Source organism: Lissotriton vulgaris, chromosome 12 (assembly GCF_964263255.1).
Source record: "Lissotriton vulgaris chromosome 12, aLisVul1.2, whole genome shotgun sequence".
NCBI classification, from domain to species: domain Eukaryota; kingdom Metazoa; phylum Chordata; class Amphibia; order Caudata; family Salamandridae; genus Lissotriton; species Lissotriton vulgaris.
Genome location: NC_141700.1, coordinates 370469955 through 370487717, shown reverse-complemented (window position 1 = coordinate 370487717; position 17763 = coordinate 370469955). Strand labels below are relative to the sequence as shown.

The following is a 17763-nucleotide window of genomic DNA, read 5'->3' as shown; positions in this document are numbered from 1 at the left end:
CACACCACCCCGTGAACTAAAAATTGGAGAATTTCCTGCTCCGCCACCAAACATGTAACAGGGTACATATCACCCCGTGAACTAAATTTGAGAACTTCTTGCTCCCACAACCAAACATGTACCAGGGTACACACCACCCTGTGAACTAAAAATTTGAGCACACCTTGCTCCATAACAGGTTACTCATCACCCCGTGAACCATTACTGGAACACACATAGTCCCACAACCAAACATGCAACAGGGTATACACCACCGTGTTAACTATAAATTGGAGCATTTAGCTTCCACACTACACTGCAAAAAGGCAGCCACCACCCTTTGAGCTAAACTGGGGCACAGCTCCCACTACTTTACACAACCTCACAAAATTAAACTGGGGCAAATAGCTGCCATCACTTCACACAACCTCACAAAATTGAACTGGGGCAAACAGCTCCCATCACTTCACACACCCCCACCCCATAACCTGTGAAACTAGGAACACCTCTCTATGAGGGCAACACGTGAGCACTAAACATCACCAACTTTACAGACCAATAAGGACAATAGCTCCCTAAGAACAAAATTCATCAAATTTCATAACACATTATGTACTAAATACACATTAAAAAAAAATGTGGACTCCGGTGAGCGATCTCTCACCCGATGTTCAGATTCACAGAAGAACGCTAGTCCAAACGCTGCACGCAGCTGTCACCTTTCAATCCACAGCTGCATCCTCAAGTTCAAAAAAGTAGGTTGACAGAAAAATAAACGGTTCTTGGATGTCAGAAGCAGATTTGGATGATAAAGTCAGCATGTCTCCACTGCACTCCACATAAAGACGAGTGCTTAAAAGTTCGGGGAAAAAAAAAAAGAAAATGGAAAAGTCTCACCAATTTCTTAGATTGTGCACTGTTGATTTTACTCCTTTTCAAAGTCCGAAGAACTGTGAAGGAACATTTAAACCGAATAAACTTTCTACTCACTCCGTGTAAAGTTCTACAGCAATAGAAGTGAAGTTCACCGCAACACAAAATGGTGGCACTTTCAGCGGTGTAAGAACATGGCATGTGACGCATTAAAACACATTCAGAGGTGCAGGAGCAAACAATTGCGCAAAAATCACATAAGCCACCACCTGTGGCAGTCCCTAGGCCAACTGGCCTCTCTAGGGCTAGGACGCCCTGTGTCCCAAAGTCAGGGGCCTAAACGTGGCAGCTGCCCACAAAGTGCTGGGCAGCTGTAAAACAATGATGGGGCCAAAGGCGATGGGGGAGCCTTGCAGGCTCTGGACAAATAAAATGTCCCCCTGAGCCTCTCAGGGCTCTAACCAAATGACTGGCCCCTTTGAGCCTCGCTGGGCTCTTCACAACAATTGCAGGATGTGAACCTCAGGGCTCTGCACACAAAATGCCCCCCACGAGCCTCTTCGGGCTCGCAACACAATGTGGGCACTCAAGAGCCCCTCGGGGCTTGTGAATTCAAATGCGGGGTCGTTGGAGCCTCTCAGCTCTAAAGAAAACTGTGACCTAGTTTGGGACACCTCCGCGCCGCACGGCCACCAGCTGCTGCGTGTGCCTCCCGCCTGCCTCGCTGCCCCTGCCGCCGCCGTGTGAGCACGCCCCCTGCCACCGAGCGGCGTGGTCTCCTGCGGTCTAGCGCTGTGCTCGCCTGATCTGCAGGCTCCTGTACCCCGTTCTCTTGCTGTGTGCCCCTCTGCCTGTTGAGTTATATTTTGTTCTTTTGTTCATTTGTATTTACTGTATTTTTCACCTGTCCCCCTGTTTCTCGCTCCGCCCGGTCTCCTCCCTCCCCGCTCCCCGCTTCCCGCCACCGCCGCTAACCACGCCCCCTTTTCTTTCTGTGCCCTTCCCGCTCCCGCCTCCCAGCTGCTCCGCCCTCCCTCGCACTTCGCCATATATGGCGACCGTGCGAACGCGCAGCAGTCACGCGCAGCGGGCGCGCCGATTGTGTGCCGATGGCACGCCAAAGGAAAGCCAGTCTGCGCCCGTCCGCGCCTGGACCGCGCCCAGCGCCCGAACCCCTGGCCCCCACCGACGGAAGACGACCCGACTGTCCTACGACGCCACCGATCTCATCGCACTCAACACCGGAGGGATCCCTGGATGCTACCGAGCCACTCCGAGGCGCACCCACGGACCCTTCAGCTGCCACGCCTGCAAGTTCACCTGCATCCGGACCTGCCCCGCACCAGCACCCGCCAAGCCGAACACCAGCAGCAACCACCTCAAGTGCATCCTGCTCAACACCCGCTCCGTCCACAGGCACGCCATCGAACTCTGGAACCTCCTCGACACCACAGCTCCTGACGTTGCCTTCCTCACGGAAACCTGGATGAACGACTCCTCAGCACCCGACATCGCCATCGCCATCCTAGAGGGATACAAGATCACCCGAAGAGACCGCGTCAAACAGACGGGAGGAGGCATCACCATCATCCACAGGGACACCATCCACATCACGACCAACACCGACGACACCCTGACAACCGCCGAACACCTGCACTTCCAGATCCGCACCGACCCGAACACCACCCTCAGAGGCACCCTGATCTACCGACCCCCGGGACCACGCACACAATTCAGCGAGGACATCGCCGACTTCGTCAGCCCGCATGCCCTCCCCTCCGCTGACTACATCCTCCTGGGGGACCTCAACTTCCACCTGGAGAACAACAAGGACCGCAACACCATCACCCTGCTCGACAACCTCGCCAACCTCGGACTCAAGCAGCTGGTGTCCACTAAGCATGGGCGAATTTTGCGAATCTCGCGTTCGCGAATTTTGTGGATTTGCGAACTCGCAATCCGCAAAATCCGCGAATTCTCGCGAATTTGCAGATTTTTTTTTGTGTTCGCGCGGGTTTCTGCCAGGTCCCGAGGGTTTTTGTACAATTTCGCAAACGCGAACTTACCTGTCGGGTCGCAAGTTTTGCGAACTTGTTGTTTCTACGTGTCCAGCCTGTTTGAGACACTCTTCTTCATCACTGCCACCCTCTGTCACCATAGCTGCTCTCTGGTTCACCCATGCCACCCTCTGGCTCACCCATGCCACCCTCTGTTTCATCACAGCACCCTCTGGTTGTCCAGTGTACATTATTGTGGCAAAGCAAAGCACACCTTCCCTGCCTCAAGTGACCTGAATTAATTTGGGGCTGATTAATGTGTCACAGAATATTTTTTTAGCTTGCACCTGCTTCCTTAGTGCTTCCTGATTAGTGATCTTTTGCACTTGCTAAGTGCTTTCATTGTTGCAAAATTAGTTACAACACCTGCCCTGCCCCAACTGACAATAATGAATTAGGGGCTGATTAATGTGTCACTGGATTTGAACTTCCAGCCTGGCTCCTGCTTGTCTCCCTTAGCTGTAATTCAGGACCTTTGTGGCATATGTGTAACTATTCTGAGGGTCAGAGCAGGGTCACATAAAAGTTGCAAGTAGGCAACTGAACTCTGGAGGGGCCCCTCAGGAAGCACTACAGGAAATGGCTACTAATGATGAGCTTGAACTTTTGAACCTGGTAAGTAGTTTCAGTTTTGCTAAGATCGTATTTCTGCAATTTAGCGCTTATTCGCGGGGCGCGAAGTTGTACTGGGAAGCCGCGAACTCACGCGAACAGTGCGAGCAAGCCATAAAATCCGCTGCTCGCGGATTTGCGGATTTTGCGGGAAATTCGTGAATCTCACGGATTGCGAATTTACCGAAAATCTGCAAAATCCGCGAGCGGAACGGATTTTCCGCCCATACTTAGTGTCCACCCCCACCCACCTCGCCGGACACACACTCGACGCCGTCTTCTCATCCAGCAAAGACATCGCCTTCAGCCACGCCACTGGACTCCACTGGACGGACCACAGCTGCGTCCACTTCACCTTCAGAAAAACGACGATCCACCACCACCAGCAACAGGTTGCTCGAAGAAGCTGGAACAAGATTACAGCCGACCAGCTCGCCGCTTCCCTGAGCCAGCACCCTTCGGCCAGCTCAGTGAACCCCAGCCAGGCCGCCGACAACCTCACGAAGTGGATCAGCAACTGCGCGGACAAACTCGCCCCACTGAGGACCCCCCCAGCAGACCCGGCAGCAAGAAGGCCCCATGGTTCACCGACGAACTCAAGAGCTCCAAGAAGAATTGCCGAGCCCTCGAGAAAGCCTGGAGAAGGGAACCAACACCGGACAACATGACCGCCCTCAAGCTTGCCACCCGGAAGCACCACCAACTGATCCGCGCCACCAAGAAAACTGCATTCAAGGACCGGCTGGACAACAACGCACAGAATTGCAAGGAACTCTTCAACATCGTGAAAGAGCTCTCCAACCCCAACGCCGGAAACAACGACATCACCCCATCGCAAGACCTCTGCAATTCCCTCGCCTCCTACTTCCACAACAAGATCGCGGACATACACAACAGCTTCAGCACTCAACCGACGCACGCCACGACCGAACCACCGCCCCCCACCACCACCCTCCGCGCCTGGACTCCGATCAGCACCGAAGACACCGTCCGCATGATGAACTCCATCCACTCCGGATCTCCGACCGACCCCTGCCCTCACCACGTCTTCAACAAGGCCGACGCTGTCATCGCACCCCACCTGCGGGACATCATCAACACCTCCTTCGACACCGCCACCTTCCCGGAGAGCTGGAAGCACGCCGAACTCAGCGCCCTACTAAAGAAACCTACAGCGGACCCCACCGAACTCAAGAATTACCGCCCCATCTCGCTCCTCCCGTTCCCAGCCAAAGTCATCGAGAAGACCGTCAACAAACAGCTGGCCGCCTTCCTCGAGACAAATGGATCCCTCGACCCCTCACAGTCTGGCTTCCGAGCCAACCACAGCACCGAGACCACCCTCATCGCTGCCACCGATGACATCTGAGCCCTGATGGACAACGGAGAAACAGCGGCCCTCATCCTCCTAGACCTCTCCACGGCATTCGACACTGTCTGCCACCGCACCCTAGTGCAGCGCCTCAGCTACGTCGGAATCCAGGAGAAGGCACTGGAATGGATCATCTCCTTCCTCGACGGAAGAACACAGAGAGTCCGTCTACCACCGTACAAGTCAGAGGCCACCGAAGTCATCTGCGGCGTCCCTCAAGGATCCTCGCTGAGCCCCACCTTCTTCAACGTCTACATGAGCCCCCTCGCGGCCATCGCACGCCAACACAACCTCAAAATCATCTCCTACGCTGACGACACCCAGCTGATCCTCTCCCTGACCAACGACCCCGCCGCCGCCGGAGCCAACCTTCACGAAGGGATGAAAGACGTAGCCGAGTGGATGACGACCAGCCGCCTGAAACTGAACTCAGACAAGACGGAAGTCCTCATCCTGGGTTCCTCGCCCTCCGCCTGGGACGACTCCTGGTGGCCCCACGCCCTGGGCACCGCACCCAAACCGACAGACCACGCACGCAACCGGTGCTTCATCTTGGACCCCTCCCTCACCATGACCAGACAAGTCAACGCCGTCTCCTTGTCATGCTTCAACATCCTGCGCATGCTACGGAAGGTCTTCCAGTGGATCCCCACCGAGATCAGGAAGACGGTCACCCAGGCCCTCGTCACCAGCCGACTGGACTACGGCAACGCCCTCTACGCCGGAACCACCGCCAAGCTCCAGAAGAGACTCCAGCGGATCCAGAACGCCTCAGCCAGACTCATCCTCGACATCCCACGACACAGCCACATCTCTGGATATCTGAGAGACCTGCATTGGCTCCCCGTCAACAAAAGAATCACCTTCCGTCTCCTCACCCACGCACACAAAGCCCTACACGATCAAGGCCCGAGCTACCTTAACAACCGCATCAACTTCTACGCTCCCAAACGTCATCTCCGATCAGCCAGCCACGCCCTCGCCGCCGTCCCCCGCATCAGAAGAACGACAACAGGAGGAAGGTCCTTCTCCTACCTGGCCGCCAAGACCTGAACTCCCTCCCGACCGACCTGCGCCTGACCCAAGACCACCTCTCCTTCAGGAAGAAGCTCAAGACCTGGCTATTCGAGCAGTAGCAGCACACCCCCCTCCCTCCCCCCCCCCAAGTGCCTTGAGACCCTCCGGGTAAGTAGTGCGCTCTATAAATGTCTGTGATTGATTGATTGATTGAGGAGACTGGAGGAGCGGCCTGCTGCCAAACATGGCCGCTCGAGAACTGCCACTGTAGCCCCTGGGGCTCGTGATGGTGGAGCCTCTCTGGGCCCTCGCACCAATGTGCCCGTGCCTCGCACTTCTCAGCAACCACTCCCCCCGGGTCTCCACTCACCGGGTCTCCTTGTCAGGCGACTGGCAGCGGGGCTCTCTTCTCAGCAACGCGGGGCTCTCCACTCGGGTCCCGGCCACCCTCGATGCTCTGCCGCTCCATGCCGGATACCACGGGGCTCTCCCTCACTCCTGGGAGCCCCGGGGGATGCGCCGGCTGCAGGACTCTTCTTCTTCCCCTCTCCCCCCGGACTGGGGGAGCGGGACTTCCGGCCGAGCCACGCTGTAATTGGGCGGCCGGCCAACCACTTCCGGGTCGTCGCCGGCAGCGCTGCGGCCCGCCTGGGCATTGTAGGCGGGGGTTAAACTCACCGAGAGGTAGGCTCTCTCGAGTGAATTCGTAACCGGGGAAAAGACCGGCAACTGAAGACGGCAATGAGCAGGGTGGCACCCGCACCGCTCAGCCACCACACGGGGTGGCAAATGCCGGGTGGGCACCGGCCAAGGCACATGGAGCGCTCTCAAGCACTTAGCGACAATGCAGCGTTTCCAGGCGCTATAGGTGAAAGAAACGCGCTCCCAGGCGCTAGAATAGCAAATAAAGCGCTCCCAGGTGCTAGAATAGCAAATAAAGCATTTCCAGGCGCTAGTATAGCAACTAAAGTGCTCCCAGGCGCTTAGGCAAAGAACAAGCGCTCCCAGGTGCTTAGAGAAGGAATCCAGGGCCCCCAGGTGCAAGAGGAGCCAACAGTCCAGCTCAGTCCTTCAGGGGTCCAGGGGCTGCAGTAGTCCAGGGGCTGGCCAGGGCCCAGGGAGGCAGGCCTTCCCATGGGCCCAAGCAGCAGCACGCTCCTGGTAGGATTCAAGTTGGGAACAAGAACATTTTCATGGGGTCACAGCCCTTCTTTTATACACCTTTTCCCTTTGTCTTCAGGTGCAGGGTGGGGGTAGAACCAGTCGCAGCTGGTTTTGGAGCACTGTGTTTACCTCAGCCACCCTTTCCATTCACCAGGCAGGCTAGGGTCATCAGTCGCACCACAGGGGGCGGAGCCAGCATTGTGTGGGAAAAGCCCAGCCCTATTCAGGACACAGGCCCAGCCCCTCCCTCACATCAGCATGCTAATCTCTCCATTCACCACCTGGGCAGACCCACACAGACTCATGGAGCCTGGCATCCCAGCCAGCTCCAGCCAATCACACGCCAGGCATATTTTACACTAATATGCCAACTCCTAGAAGTGGCACTTCCGCACAAGACACAATCATGCCACATATATCATTGCAAAGCATTTAATCACAAGAGAATGCACATACCAAACTCGAGCATGCACACCTCACGCATCAGGAACTACCAAAGAAACAGACATTCCCCATGCATTCTTATGGGAGGGCAGGCCAACCTTACTCCACACACTCAGAGTGCGCACGCACTTTCCACTGGGACACAGGGAAAGTGCGCAGAAACCAAAAAATCACTACTGCTGGGTCACCATTAAAAGCAAAAAGTTTAGGGGTGAAATTGCCAGAAGGGCCAAGTCCAACAACGAACATTCCACAAGACAATATTAAACATGCTGTGGGGTGAGGGAAAATATACGAGGAATGGGTACAACAGGCTGCAAAACTTGTAAGAGAGACAAAAAGACACCATTTATCAACAATGAAATAACATAAGGAAACAGTCAATGGGTAAAAAAAGGAAAACTTACACAAAAATAGAAGAAATAAGGAGAGGAAACAAGGAATTAGGGAAAAAAACATAGGAGAGAAAGAAATGAAGTAAAGGAAATAAGAAAAAGAAAAATGCAAGACAGATCAAGGATAAAAATCCAGATCTGTAATGAAGAGGACAAAGGGTAAGCAAAGGGCATGATAGTGCCAAGAGTACGAACAACAACAGAGAAAGAGACAAAAGATTTTATAAAGAATAGCCATGGACCTAAATATTTAACAACATCAAACATCAGCCTCCATAGTCTGACTTGTAAATTTAGAAAATACGTTTTTAGTGTAGCCGGATCATTAAAGATCGTGAGACAAATTGATGGGTGATTTTACAGAGGCAGGAGTGTAGAATGACATAACGAATGTTCGGTTGTCTCATCTGGGGTCGAAGAGCTAGAAATTCTTTTCAACGAGCATTGGTTGCATTGGAAATATCTTGAGAGATGAATACGTTATTGCCAGACCCTGCAACGCTTTTCCTTAGCCGCTCTCAACACATGTATCAAGTCAGTGAATTCCACAAAGAGCATTATGATACCACGTGGTTTAGTGGAGTGGGGTTGAAAACGTCCCAAACGATGTGCTCGTTGAATATTAAGAGGTAGTGCAGTTGGAAGGCAAAGAAGATCAAGTGGAAACTTCTTCGGGAAGGTCAGAAGGTTGGGACCTTCAAGAGTCTTAGGAAGACCATAAAAGCAAAGATTGTTCCTTCTATTTTGGTTTTCAAGGTCTTCGGTGTGTAATTTGAGATCTTGAATTCCTTGTTCCAACATAGGTATTTTGGTAGTTATGTCCTGAAGATCACCAACACACCATTCCAACTCAAACATCTTACCCTCTATGACGATCCAACGGTCCTCAACTTTTTCATTTGTTGCACAAATGAAAGGTTTAAGGACGAATACCTCATCCAAAATGGTGTCTAAAACAGGATTATGAGATGACATAATTGGAGAAGGAGGGTAATTTTGTGCTCTTTTGGTTTTGTACCTGAAGAAGATGGTTTTGGAGATGTATGTACGTCACTGGCCATCTTGACAAAATTAGTTGAATTTTGTGTGAGCTTTTGAAAAGACCAAATCCTGACCATGCACTTAAAAAAAATGATATGAATAATTATAGAAGCACAACAATTTTGTATAAAATAATATATATAGAATTATCAAGCAAAGTTATCATTATTTGATATTTGATATTTATTGTCATTTATAAAGCGCTAACTTTCGCTCCGGAAGGAGCATCTTGGCGCTGAGCATACAGAAGGACATCTAGGGGGCATGGATCAAATCGCTGCGAGAACCAGGGAGTCGGACTGAGAATAAATCCAGGTTTTCAGAGACTTCCTGAATAGGATTTCTGAGGGAGCGTGCCTGAGGCTAGGGGGGAGACGGTTCCATGCCTTAGCCGCCAGAAAACAGAAAGTCTTTCCACCCTTGGATTTGAGTTTTATACGGGGTTCAGAAATAAAATTGGCGCCAGATGATCTCAAATGGCGAGTTGGGGTGTAACGTTGAAAGCGCTTGGTCAGGTAGCATGGGCCCAAGCCCCTGTTTGCTTTGAATACAGTGACCAAGAGCTTGAATAAGATTCTCTTATGGAGAGGCAGCCAGTGAAGAGTATCAAGGGCTGCAGAGGCTGAGGACCTGCGGGGAAGTTTCAAAACAAGCCTAGCTGCCGCATGTTGGACACTCTGCAGCTTTTTCAAAGAGGACTTCTTGATGCCTGCAAGGAGGCCGTTACAATAATCCAGCCGGGAGAGGATAAGTGCCACCGCGACTGCTTTCCTGGCTGTGATAGGCAAAAAATTAAAAAATTTCTTTAGCTGCCTGATCAAACTGAAACAGCGCCCTGCGGTGATACGCACATGTTCGTCGAAGCTGAGGGACGCGTCGAATTGAACACCCAAGTTGCGGGCTGAGGCGACCGCACTTGGTGGTGCTTCAGAGTTATGAGGCCACCAGTCTTTGGGGGAAAAGAGTGTGCCTTTGCCGATGGGAATTATTTCTGTTTTGGCGCTGTTGCATTTTAAATGATGCCGGTTTAGCCAAGAAAAGACCTCTGACAGACAGTTTTGAAATCTAATGGCTGCGTCCGGAAGTCTTTTATCAATAGTGACGACGAGCTGGGTGTCGTCAGCGTAGGATGTCACAAGAATTCCGTGTGACTCAATCAACGTAAGTAGAGGGGCCATATATACATTGAAAAAGAGGGGGCTCAGGATAGAACCCTGAGGAACCCCTGAGATGATGGATCGTTCACCGGAGAGGAAGGGACCCAGGGAGACCGTTTGAGAGCGATTGGACAGGAATGAAGTTATCCAAGCAAGCGCGGGGCCCGAGACACCGATCTCATGCATCCTATTAATTAGAATAGCATGTGAGATGGTGTCGAAGGCCGCGGTTAAATCGAGCAGGATGAGGACAGCCTGCCTGCCCTCATCCTGCAAAAATTTGATGGCATCCGACAACTCAATCAGAGCGGTCTCTGTGGAGTGGCCGGAGCGGAAGCCAGATTGCTGTGGGTGCAGGATACAGTGAGTTTCCACAAAGTTCTTTAATTCCTCATGAACTAATTGTTCCGTGATTTTGCCTAGCGCAGGGAGGAGTGAAATTGGGCGCATATTAGACAAATCGGTAGGGGATTTATTTTGTTTTTTCATGAGGGGCTTGACGATTGCCTTCTTCCACTCAGGGGGGACAATGCCGGAATCAAGGGATTCATTCACGATCGCATTGATAAGAGGGTTTACGGCCTCAATAAGATGGTGCAAGATGACTGGGGGGCAAGAATCCGTGGGCGCACCTGATTTGCAGGCTAGTATGGCTTTACGCGATTGTAATAGGGAAACAGTTTTGAATTGGTTTAGTGAGTGAAAAGTTGTGTCAGGCTCCTGGGTGGAGTTGGGAGCAGGGGGGAAGTCCTTGTGGATATTATTAATTTTTTCCTCGAAGAAATCAGCAATTTGATCACAGAGGATTTGCGAGGGGGGGATTTCAAGTGCCAGTGTTTTAGGGTGAGTAAAAGATTTTACGATATTGAAAATCGTTTGTTGTTTCTGTTGAGCAGAGTCTATTGCTTGAGTGAAGAATGCCTTTTTTGCTTTTTTTATATTGGAGAGATATTGCTTTCTCTGGAGAATGTATGAAGATCTGGACGTTAGATCGTAGGTTTTTCTCCATTCTCTCTCTAAAAGCCTACACTTAAAATGGCATTCAGCGAGGGCCGGAGTGTACCATGGAGCATTGGGTTTCTTTTTTCCTCGGACTGGTTTTTGATTGACGGGTTTTGCATTGGCAGAGATTACTCTCTCAATCCACATGTGGAAATTTGTGGAGTCTAATGAAGCATCACCCGTGATGGAAGGGGGGAGTACAGCCGGTTGAGGGTTGAGTTTGATGTACTCAGCTACCTTTTTCCAATTAATGGGGTAGGGGGTGTGAGGGAGTTTCATGGGGGGGGAGGGAAGGGTTGTGTTATCGATGGAGAAGGGAATGAGGCAGTGATCTGTCCATATTTGTGGCACAGGGGTAGAAGCATCTAGGGCGGTCAGGTTTGTACAAATTCCGTCCAGGGTGTGTCCGGCACAATGGGTGGGAAGGGAGACTAATTGGAAAAGACCAAAAATCTCAAGAGAGTGGCGGAAATTGAGGGTGTGGGGGTCAGTATCGGATTCCAAATGGAGATTAAAGTCTCCAAGGAGGGTAAAGGTAGGGTAGTGGGTAAGAAAAGCTGCAAGAGTATCATCAAGTGAGTTCAGGAAAGTAGCGGCATTTCCGGGGGGGCGGTAGACGAGTGCTCCAGAAAATGCGGAGGAGGGACTAGTTTGGATTACAAATCCCAAGGATTCACAGTCCTTGAGAGAAGCTAAATCAAATGTGTGACACTTGAGTGCTTTTTTTACAATGATGGCCAATCCGCCTCCCCGACCAATAGGCCTGTCTCGCCTGAAGATGGTGTAATCAGGGGGGAGGGCGGTGGCGAGATCAGGATTTGAGGCATCGTGTAACCAAGATTCAGTAATGAACATGGCATCAAATTTGGCTGTTATAATAAGATCATGGATGTCTTGTCCATGTCGCGCTAAAGATCTAGCATTAATAAGACCACCGTTAAAGGAGGTTGGCTTGTGCCGAGGGCAAGGGGAAGGGGGAATAAAGGGGCTGGCGGGGTTTACAGATGACCATCCACACGGTCGGCAGGTGAAAGGGCCGCCGAGGTGGTCTGAAAAGGAATGCACACGGCAGGAAGTACTAGGTAAGGGGAGGCGCATAGAAAGTAATTCTGAAGAGTCATACCTGAGAGCAGGGGAATTTGAAGCAGCGTGTCCTGCGCCTGGCGCGGTCTTGGCGCGGACGGGCGCAGACGGGCTTGGCTTAGGCGCGGCTTCGGCGCGTATCCGGCGCGCCCGCTGCGCCAGCCCGCTGCGCCGTCTGGTTGCTATGCACATTATATAGGGAGATAGGAGGGTGAGAGAAGGGCGCGACTAGAGCGCTCTCCCCGGCTCCTCACTCAAGATGGCGCCCACCGCCGCCGAAAATCGGCTGAGGAGCGGTAGGGTGAATTTAAAAGCAGAGGATAGGTGATTAGGGTGTCAGAGTACCTAGAAAATCAATTCCCCTTAATGTATAAGCCCCCAGAGTAAAATCCAAGCAGTTTTAAAAAACGGGTAAAAAGCGCTAAAAATGCGCTATTCACGAAGCTGTTTAACAATAAAATTCCTGATTACACAACAGTTGCTCGCAGCCCCAGTTCCCTCGCTAGGGAGAGCTTCTGTAGCACCTTATATCATAGTTTAATTATAATTCCTGTATGGGCAAGGAGCAGGTTGGCATTGTATACTAGGACCTCCTCATTCCAAGAAAAACATACTTGAGGAGGAATGCCGGCTGTCAAGTAAGCTTGAGGAGGCTGGAAATCAAGCTGCTTGTTTCATTTGGAGTACCATACCATTAAAAGACCACTGATTGCTAATTAGCTAAAACACCAAGATTTTAAAGTATTCTGTTTTGTTTGCAAGAAGTGTGGATGTTGAAACTCTGCTGTCTCAATGGTGCCTTTGTTTACGTGTTAAAATGAATAAAATTTCGGAAGAAATAATGCATTGTGCTCTGCGCTAACGTGAAATATAAAACATTCCTGCAAACATTGAACTCTTTTCAACAATTGTATTTTTATTGGGAATATATTGCAGATTATTTTAATAATCATTGTTTAGAGCAAACACAACTTTCATCAGCTAGTAATGTTATGGTTGCAAACTGTTTTATTACTTAAAAATATATACTGCCTTAACGCATAAAACATTATATATTATTGAATTTAGGATGTATATCTTAACAAATAAAATTATACCAGGACAAAAACCCAATCAATAGAACCAGAGACATGCATTTCCAAAGCTTTAGTGAAATAGCACCTAAAAGTACACGTGCATCTCGTTATACTCTGGTCATACGAGACTAGGGGAGCATCAATAATTCAGGCCGATCGTTATGGAGCATGGGTTGGATAGAGGGACCCGCTAGGTCCTGCTGAAAATGTTACCTTCTCATAGTCCAATTTAAAGAGTTCCGCTCACGGTGGAGGAGGCTGCGAGGAGTAGAGAGAGTGTCATAGATGGTTGTCAATGTGGCCCAAAAGCCAGCTGGGCATGACAGACTGTCCTTGCTGTAACATGAAGAGCTGGTTGGGTGTCGTAGACGTGTGTTGCTGGAGCTTTGCGTTGTGGTCACCACTGGCTCTCATTGCTGTAGCACACACTGCAAATCTTGCATTGCCAGTCGTTTTTGGCAATCTCTGTCATGTGAAGAGAAAATCTCAATGCTGCTTCACGTTGATGGGCATCACAGGTGGTAGATTCTCAGTGGGAAGGGGCCCGTTTGCGGTCATAAACAGCAGAAACCTCAAGATTTCACCTTGTCTTCTTGTCAGCCAAGATTCCAGGACATGGGGGTACCTCTGGGGAAACTGGAACTCACTCCAGCAGAAGCCAGCAGGGCTCAGGCAGGTCCAGTTGCTGGTCCGGACAGGTCCAGTGCAGCGGGTCAGCTGGGCAGTTGTAGAGAGGCCACTGCAGCTTGTTACATGCCTGCACCTCACTCAGTAGGTCAAATAACTGACCCTTGGAGTCACTCAGGTCGTGCTGACTTTTCAGTCAGCATGGAAGTCCTCAGCAGCCTGGCAGACCTATGGCAGCAGGGCAGTTCTGTTCTTTAGTGTCTACATGTCCAAGATTGTTCTGAAGAGTGGCGGTGGAGATCCAATATTTATTCCCTGGTTCCTGCCTTTAAAATGTGGGTATTCCCTATACTACATCTGTCTATATGCCAGAATCAACCGAAATTTGTCTAAAAGACCCTCAACTATGTTTTCACAACCAGTGGTTATCTCCATCGGTGTGATATAGTGGGTAGTATCATCATTGGGTCTTTCATATGAGTGCCCTGTTCTCCTATTGATAATGTCCTCCACCAGGATGGAGGCTATCTGGGTGATGACAGTGTCAAGATCTGGGAAGTATATCATAAGATTAGCTCATATCATATGAGTAAGATGTATCAAACATGAGAATAGGAATAAAGCTAAAACAGCGGTGCTGCACGGATGAGTTATTGATCTGCAACACCTGTTGGGATGTGCCCCTATGGGTCTGTAGCCTTCATCAGGACCAAATGTTTCTCAGGCTGTGCGAGTAAGTATACTAACTTACAGATCTTGGTCACGGGTCACCTCTGTCCAAGACGGGTTAGTGTTATTGATGCAGTCTGTAGCTTGTTACTGAAAGGAAAACAGAGAGGTTAGAAACTAAGTGGATGAGCTATAAATGGTATCCTATCTAGATCAAATTCGTTTCCTTGGAGCCCAGTGAGATACTGTAAGGAGTGAGACTGAATCTTGTGTGTATAGGTATCTATTACCTTTGGGTTGATCAGCTCAATGGTACTGGGTGTATGTTAAAAAGTATACAAAGTCTACCTGCTAGTGAATTGCTAACATGGAAAAATAGTGCAGCATAAAACGTGAAGTAATACCTTTGGAAGGAGGACTGGATAACACACCATTTCTGCCCTTAGTTAGATAATGGTGGAATGTGGGTTCACGAAACAATGGGGAATTTACTTGTCCATTATATTGCGTTTTTTTCTTGGGCAAAATGATATAATTTCTCTCCATAGATCCAGAGTTCACCCTTCTTCGTCCTAATTTAGAAGTAAGAGCATATTTATTTATGGGATAGATGGTGTACTAATGTTAAAGAGCCCCTAAATAGGGTGGAAATGTTTAAAATAGGATGTGTGTGCAGGTATAGAAAAGTTAACAATATCATATCTAGCAATTAACTTAAGGTGGGGTTATTTTTCATTTGCAGGATCTAAGCCAGCGAGTGCAGGGAGGGGCAAGGCTGAGGCATGGGATGAAGGAGGAGGAGTGCCATGTGCACTTCTAGGTGCTCATGTGTGTTTGGGCGGCTGTCTCAGACTGGCCAAATACACTTGCGCACTTAGGTTTCTCCAAACCTGGCTACATTGAACAATCAGGCTGAAGAAACTCTAAAGACTGAATGGAGCATCTTTAAAGCCCGCTTAGGCCAATCCCTCTGCTGCTCTCATAGGATGAGAAAAGTGCAGGGTTTGCATAGGAAGTCTGTCCCAGGGGCTGCTGGGACCAGGAAGAGGAAAGGAGGGGAGTCGTGATGCCGGAGGCAGCCGGCAGCTTAAGGTAAGTTCTTTTTTAATATTATTATCAACACCCCCGCCCCCCCCCACGCCACACCCATGAACTTCTCCTCCCGCATTCCCTCAACCCGTCCCACCGCCCTTTGTTTTTGGTGGCTGCCACTGTTCAGCTCTGTCAATATAGGCCTCGTAATGAAGGTCCAGGTAAAGGATATGGTGTTACTATACCTTGAAATTTCTGATATGAACAGGTGTATCACATACACACCAATGCAAGTGTTTACAACTTAAAATATGGCATTGCATGCAACATAAAGTTTTGACACACTCAAATCTGCATGTTTTGTGACTTTGTGACTTTTACAGTGTTCTAACTTTTTCCTTGTGAAATAGATAATTAACGTACCCAATATGTGAGTTTCCCATCACAACCCTGAATGTGGTGACATCTTCTGCTCCCTCTTGAATCTGAATTACAATTGCACTCAGAATGAGATCCTAAGAGGATAGCAATAACATTTCAAGGAGTCCTTAGGAAATACACTGTGCAAATTGTCTGAATGATTGTCTGTAGTGTATTGTGGTAGCTCGGCTAAGGAAAGTATTATATTTTTGTTAGCACTGTGTCTTCTTGCAAATGTGTTTGCTGTTAGATCCTACAAAATTTCAGAGCAAACCAATTAGAATATACTTTTTAAATCCATGCACATTCATTCGAGACACATTTTAAACAGCTAATACGGTCATTCTAATTTGCAATGTTCCTCAATACCCTTGGCATCCAGTAGAAGTTCATCCAAACAAGCCTCAATTTTGTCTTTGAGAATGACATAAGCGCCTTTGCCTTTAACATTGACACGTCACCTTCAGGGCTACCCTAGAGCAAATACCTTCAAAGGCAAACATTTTTTAATGAAAAAATACCCAAGTGTTGGAGGTAGGCTGTGTTAACCCCTTGCATTTGTTTATTTGTTACGCCCTGTATCAGACCACCCAGCGTGTGTTTTAAGTAGCAAACAGTGTGTATCAGCATCTATGGACGCACATCTGCAAAGCTTTGCATTTTTGCAGGAATGCAGTTTTTGTTCATGAATATGACATGTTTACCACCTTTCATTTCCAGGTGAAGGCAATGTCGGGTTATGTGTACGTGTGAAGCGCACTGTCAACCACAAGAGAATCCTGGAGCTGGGCAGGTGCATGTGCCTAGCCTTGCCTGCGGTAGGTAGGTTAATTGAAAAGCAACATTTCGTAATAGCTAGTCATATATAATGCTAGGCCTCCTCCCAAGATGCTTTACTTAGCCTTAAGTGCAATCTCGGTGGAATTTCTGTGTGTAGAATTCATAAAGAATTCACATTTTGCAGAGTTACCATCTGATGTTAATTCTTGATTTGTGATTTGAATCTAAACATTTACTAGCACAATATCCAGTGCAGGCAAAATTGCAAATCATTCAAAACAGATTGCAACTGCTGGTCTGTTTTACAGACAAGAATCTAAGCAAAAACAGACTACTCTTCTGAAATTGGAAAATGGGCGCTGGTGTCAAATGCAAAATGTTTCTAATTCTACTTCTCAGTAGGGATTTAGGTCCTCATTTATGTTATGTCATGTCATTTAATTTGTAAAACGCGACCAAATACCGAAGGTGTCATGGCGACCGCTAGACTCGCTCACCTACTTAGGGAAAAACCATGGGGCATATTATCAAGCCTGGGCGATAAAATTATCGCCGCTTTATCGGCAGGAAACTGCCGATAAAGTGGCGATAATGGACTTGATAATATGCTCTATGGAATTCCAATCAAAGCTCATGTTAGATGTCCTTCACATTTGATGATGATGATTACGCACTTGTATAGCACACGACTACCCGTAGGCATCTCAGCGCTTGTACAAATACCGCCGAGGAACCCTTCCTGGCCTTTTCCTGTGAGGAGCCCACTCCTGGGCAACCCCAAGGTGAAGTCAGGCATCCTCAGCGTTGTTGGGGCCGTTGTAGAGATTAAGCAAGCTATTGCCCAGAGGTGCAGAGTGGGACTCATGATTAGAATAGGCACCGAAGCGAGAATTATCAGGTCCGAGGAAATTGAGCCCGAGCCCCGCCGAGGCGGGAATTGAACTCTGGTCCCAGGGAGACTAC

At 49.3% G+C, this 17763-nt stretch overlaps 1 protein-coding gene across 1 annotated transcript; it reads left to right on the top strand.

The window, feature by feature from the left end:
* The first annotated feature begins 1748 nt into the window (after positions 1-1748).
* Positions 1749-16773, top strand: LOC147674076 (uncharacterized). The gene is made up of 3 exons (XM_086945557.1): positions 1749-2740; positions 3756-3913; positions 16689-16773. Exons 1-3 carry the CDS (start codon positions 1904-1906, stop codon positions 16771-16773), a joined length of 1080 nt encoding a protein of 359 aa, XP_086801683.1. The 5' UTR covers positions 1749-1903.
* The last annotated feature ends 990 nt before the right edge of the window (positions 16774-17763 follow it).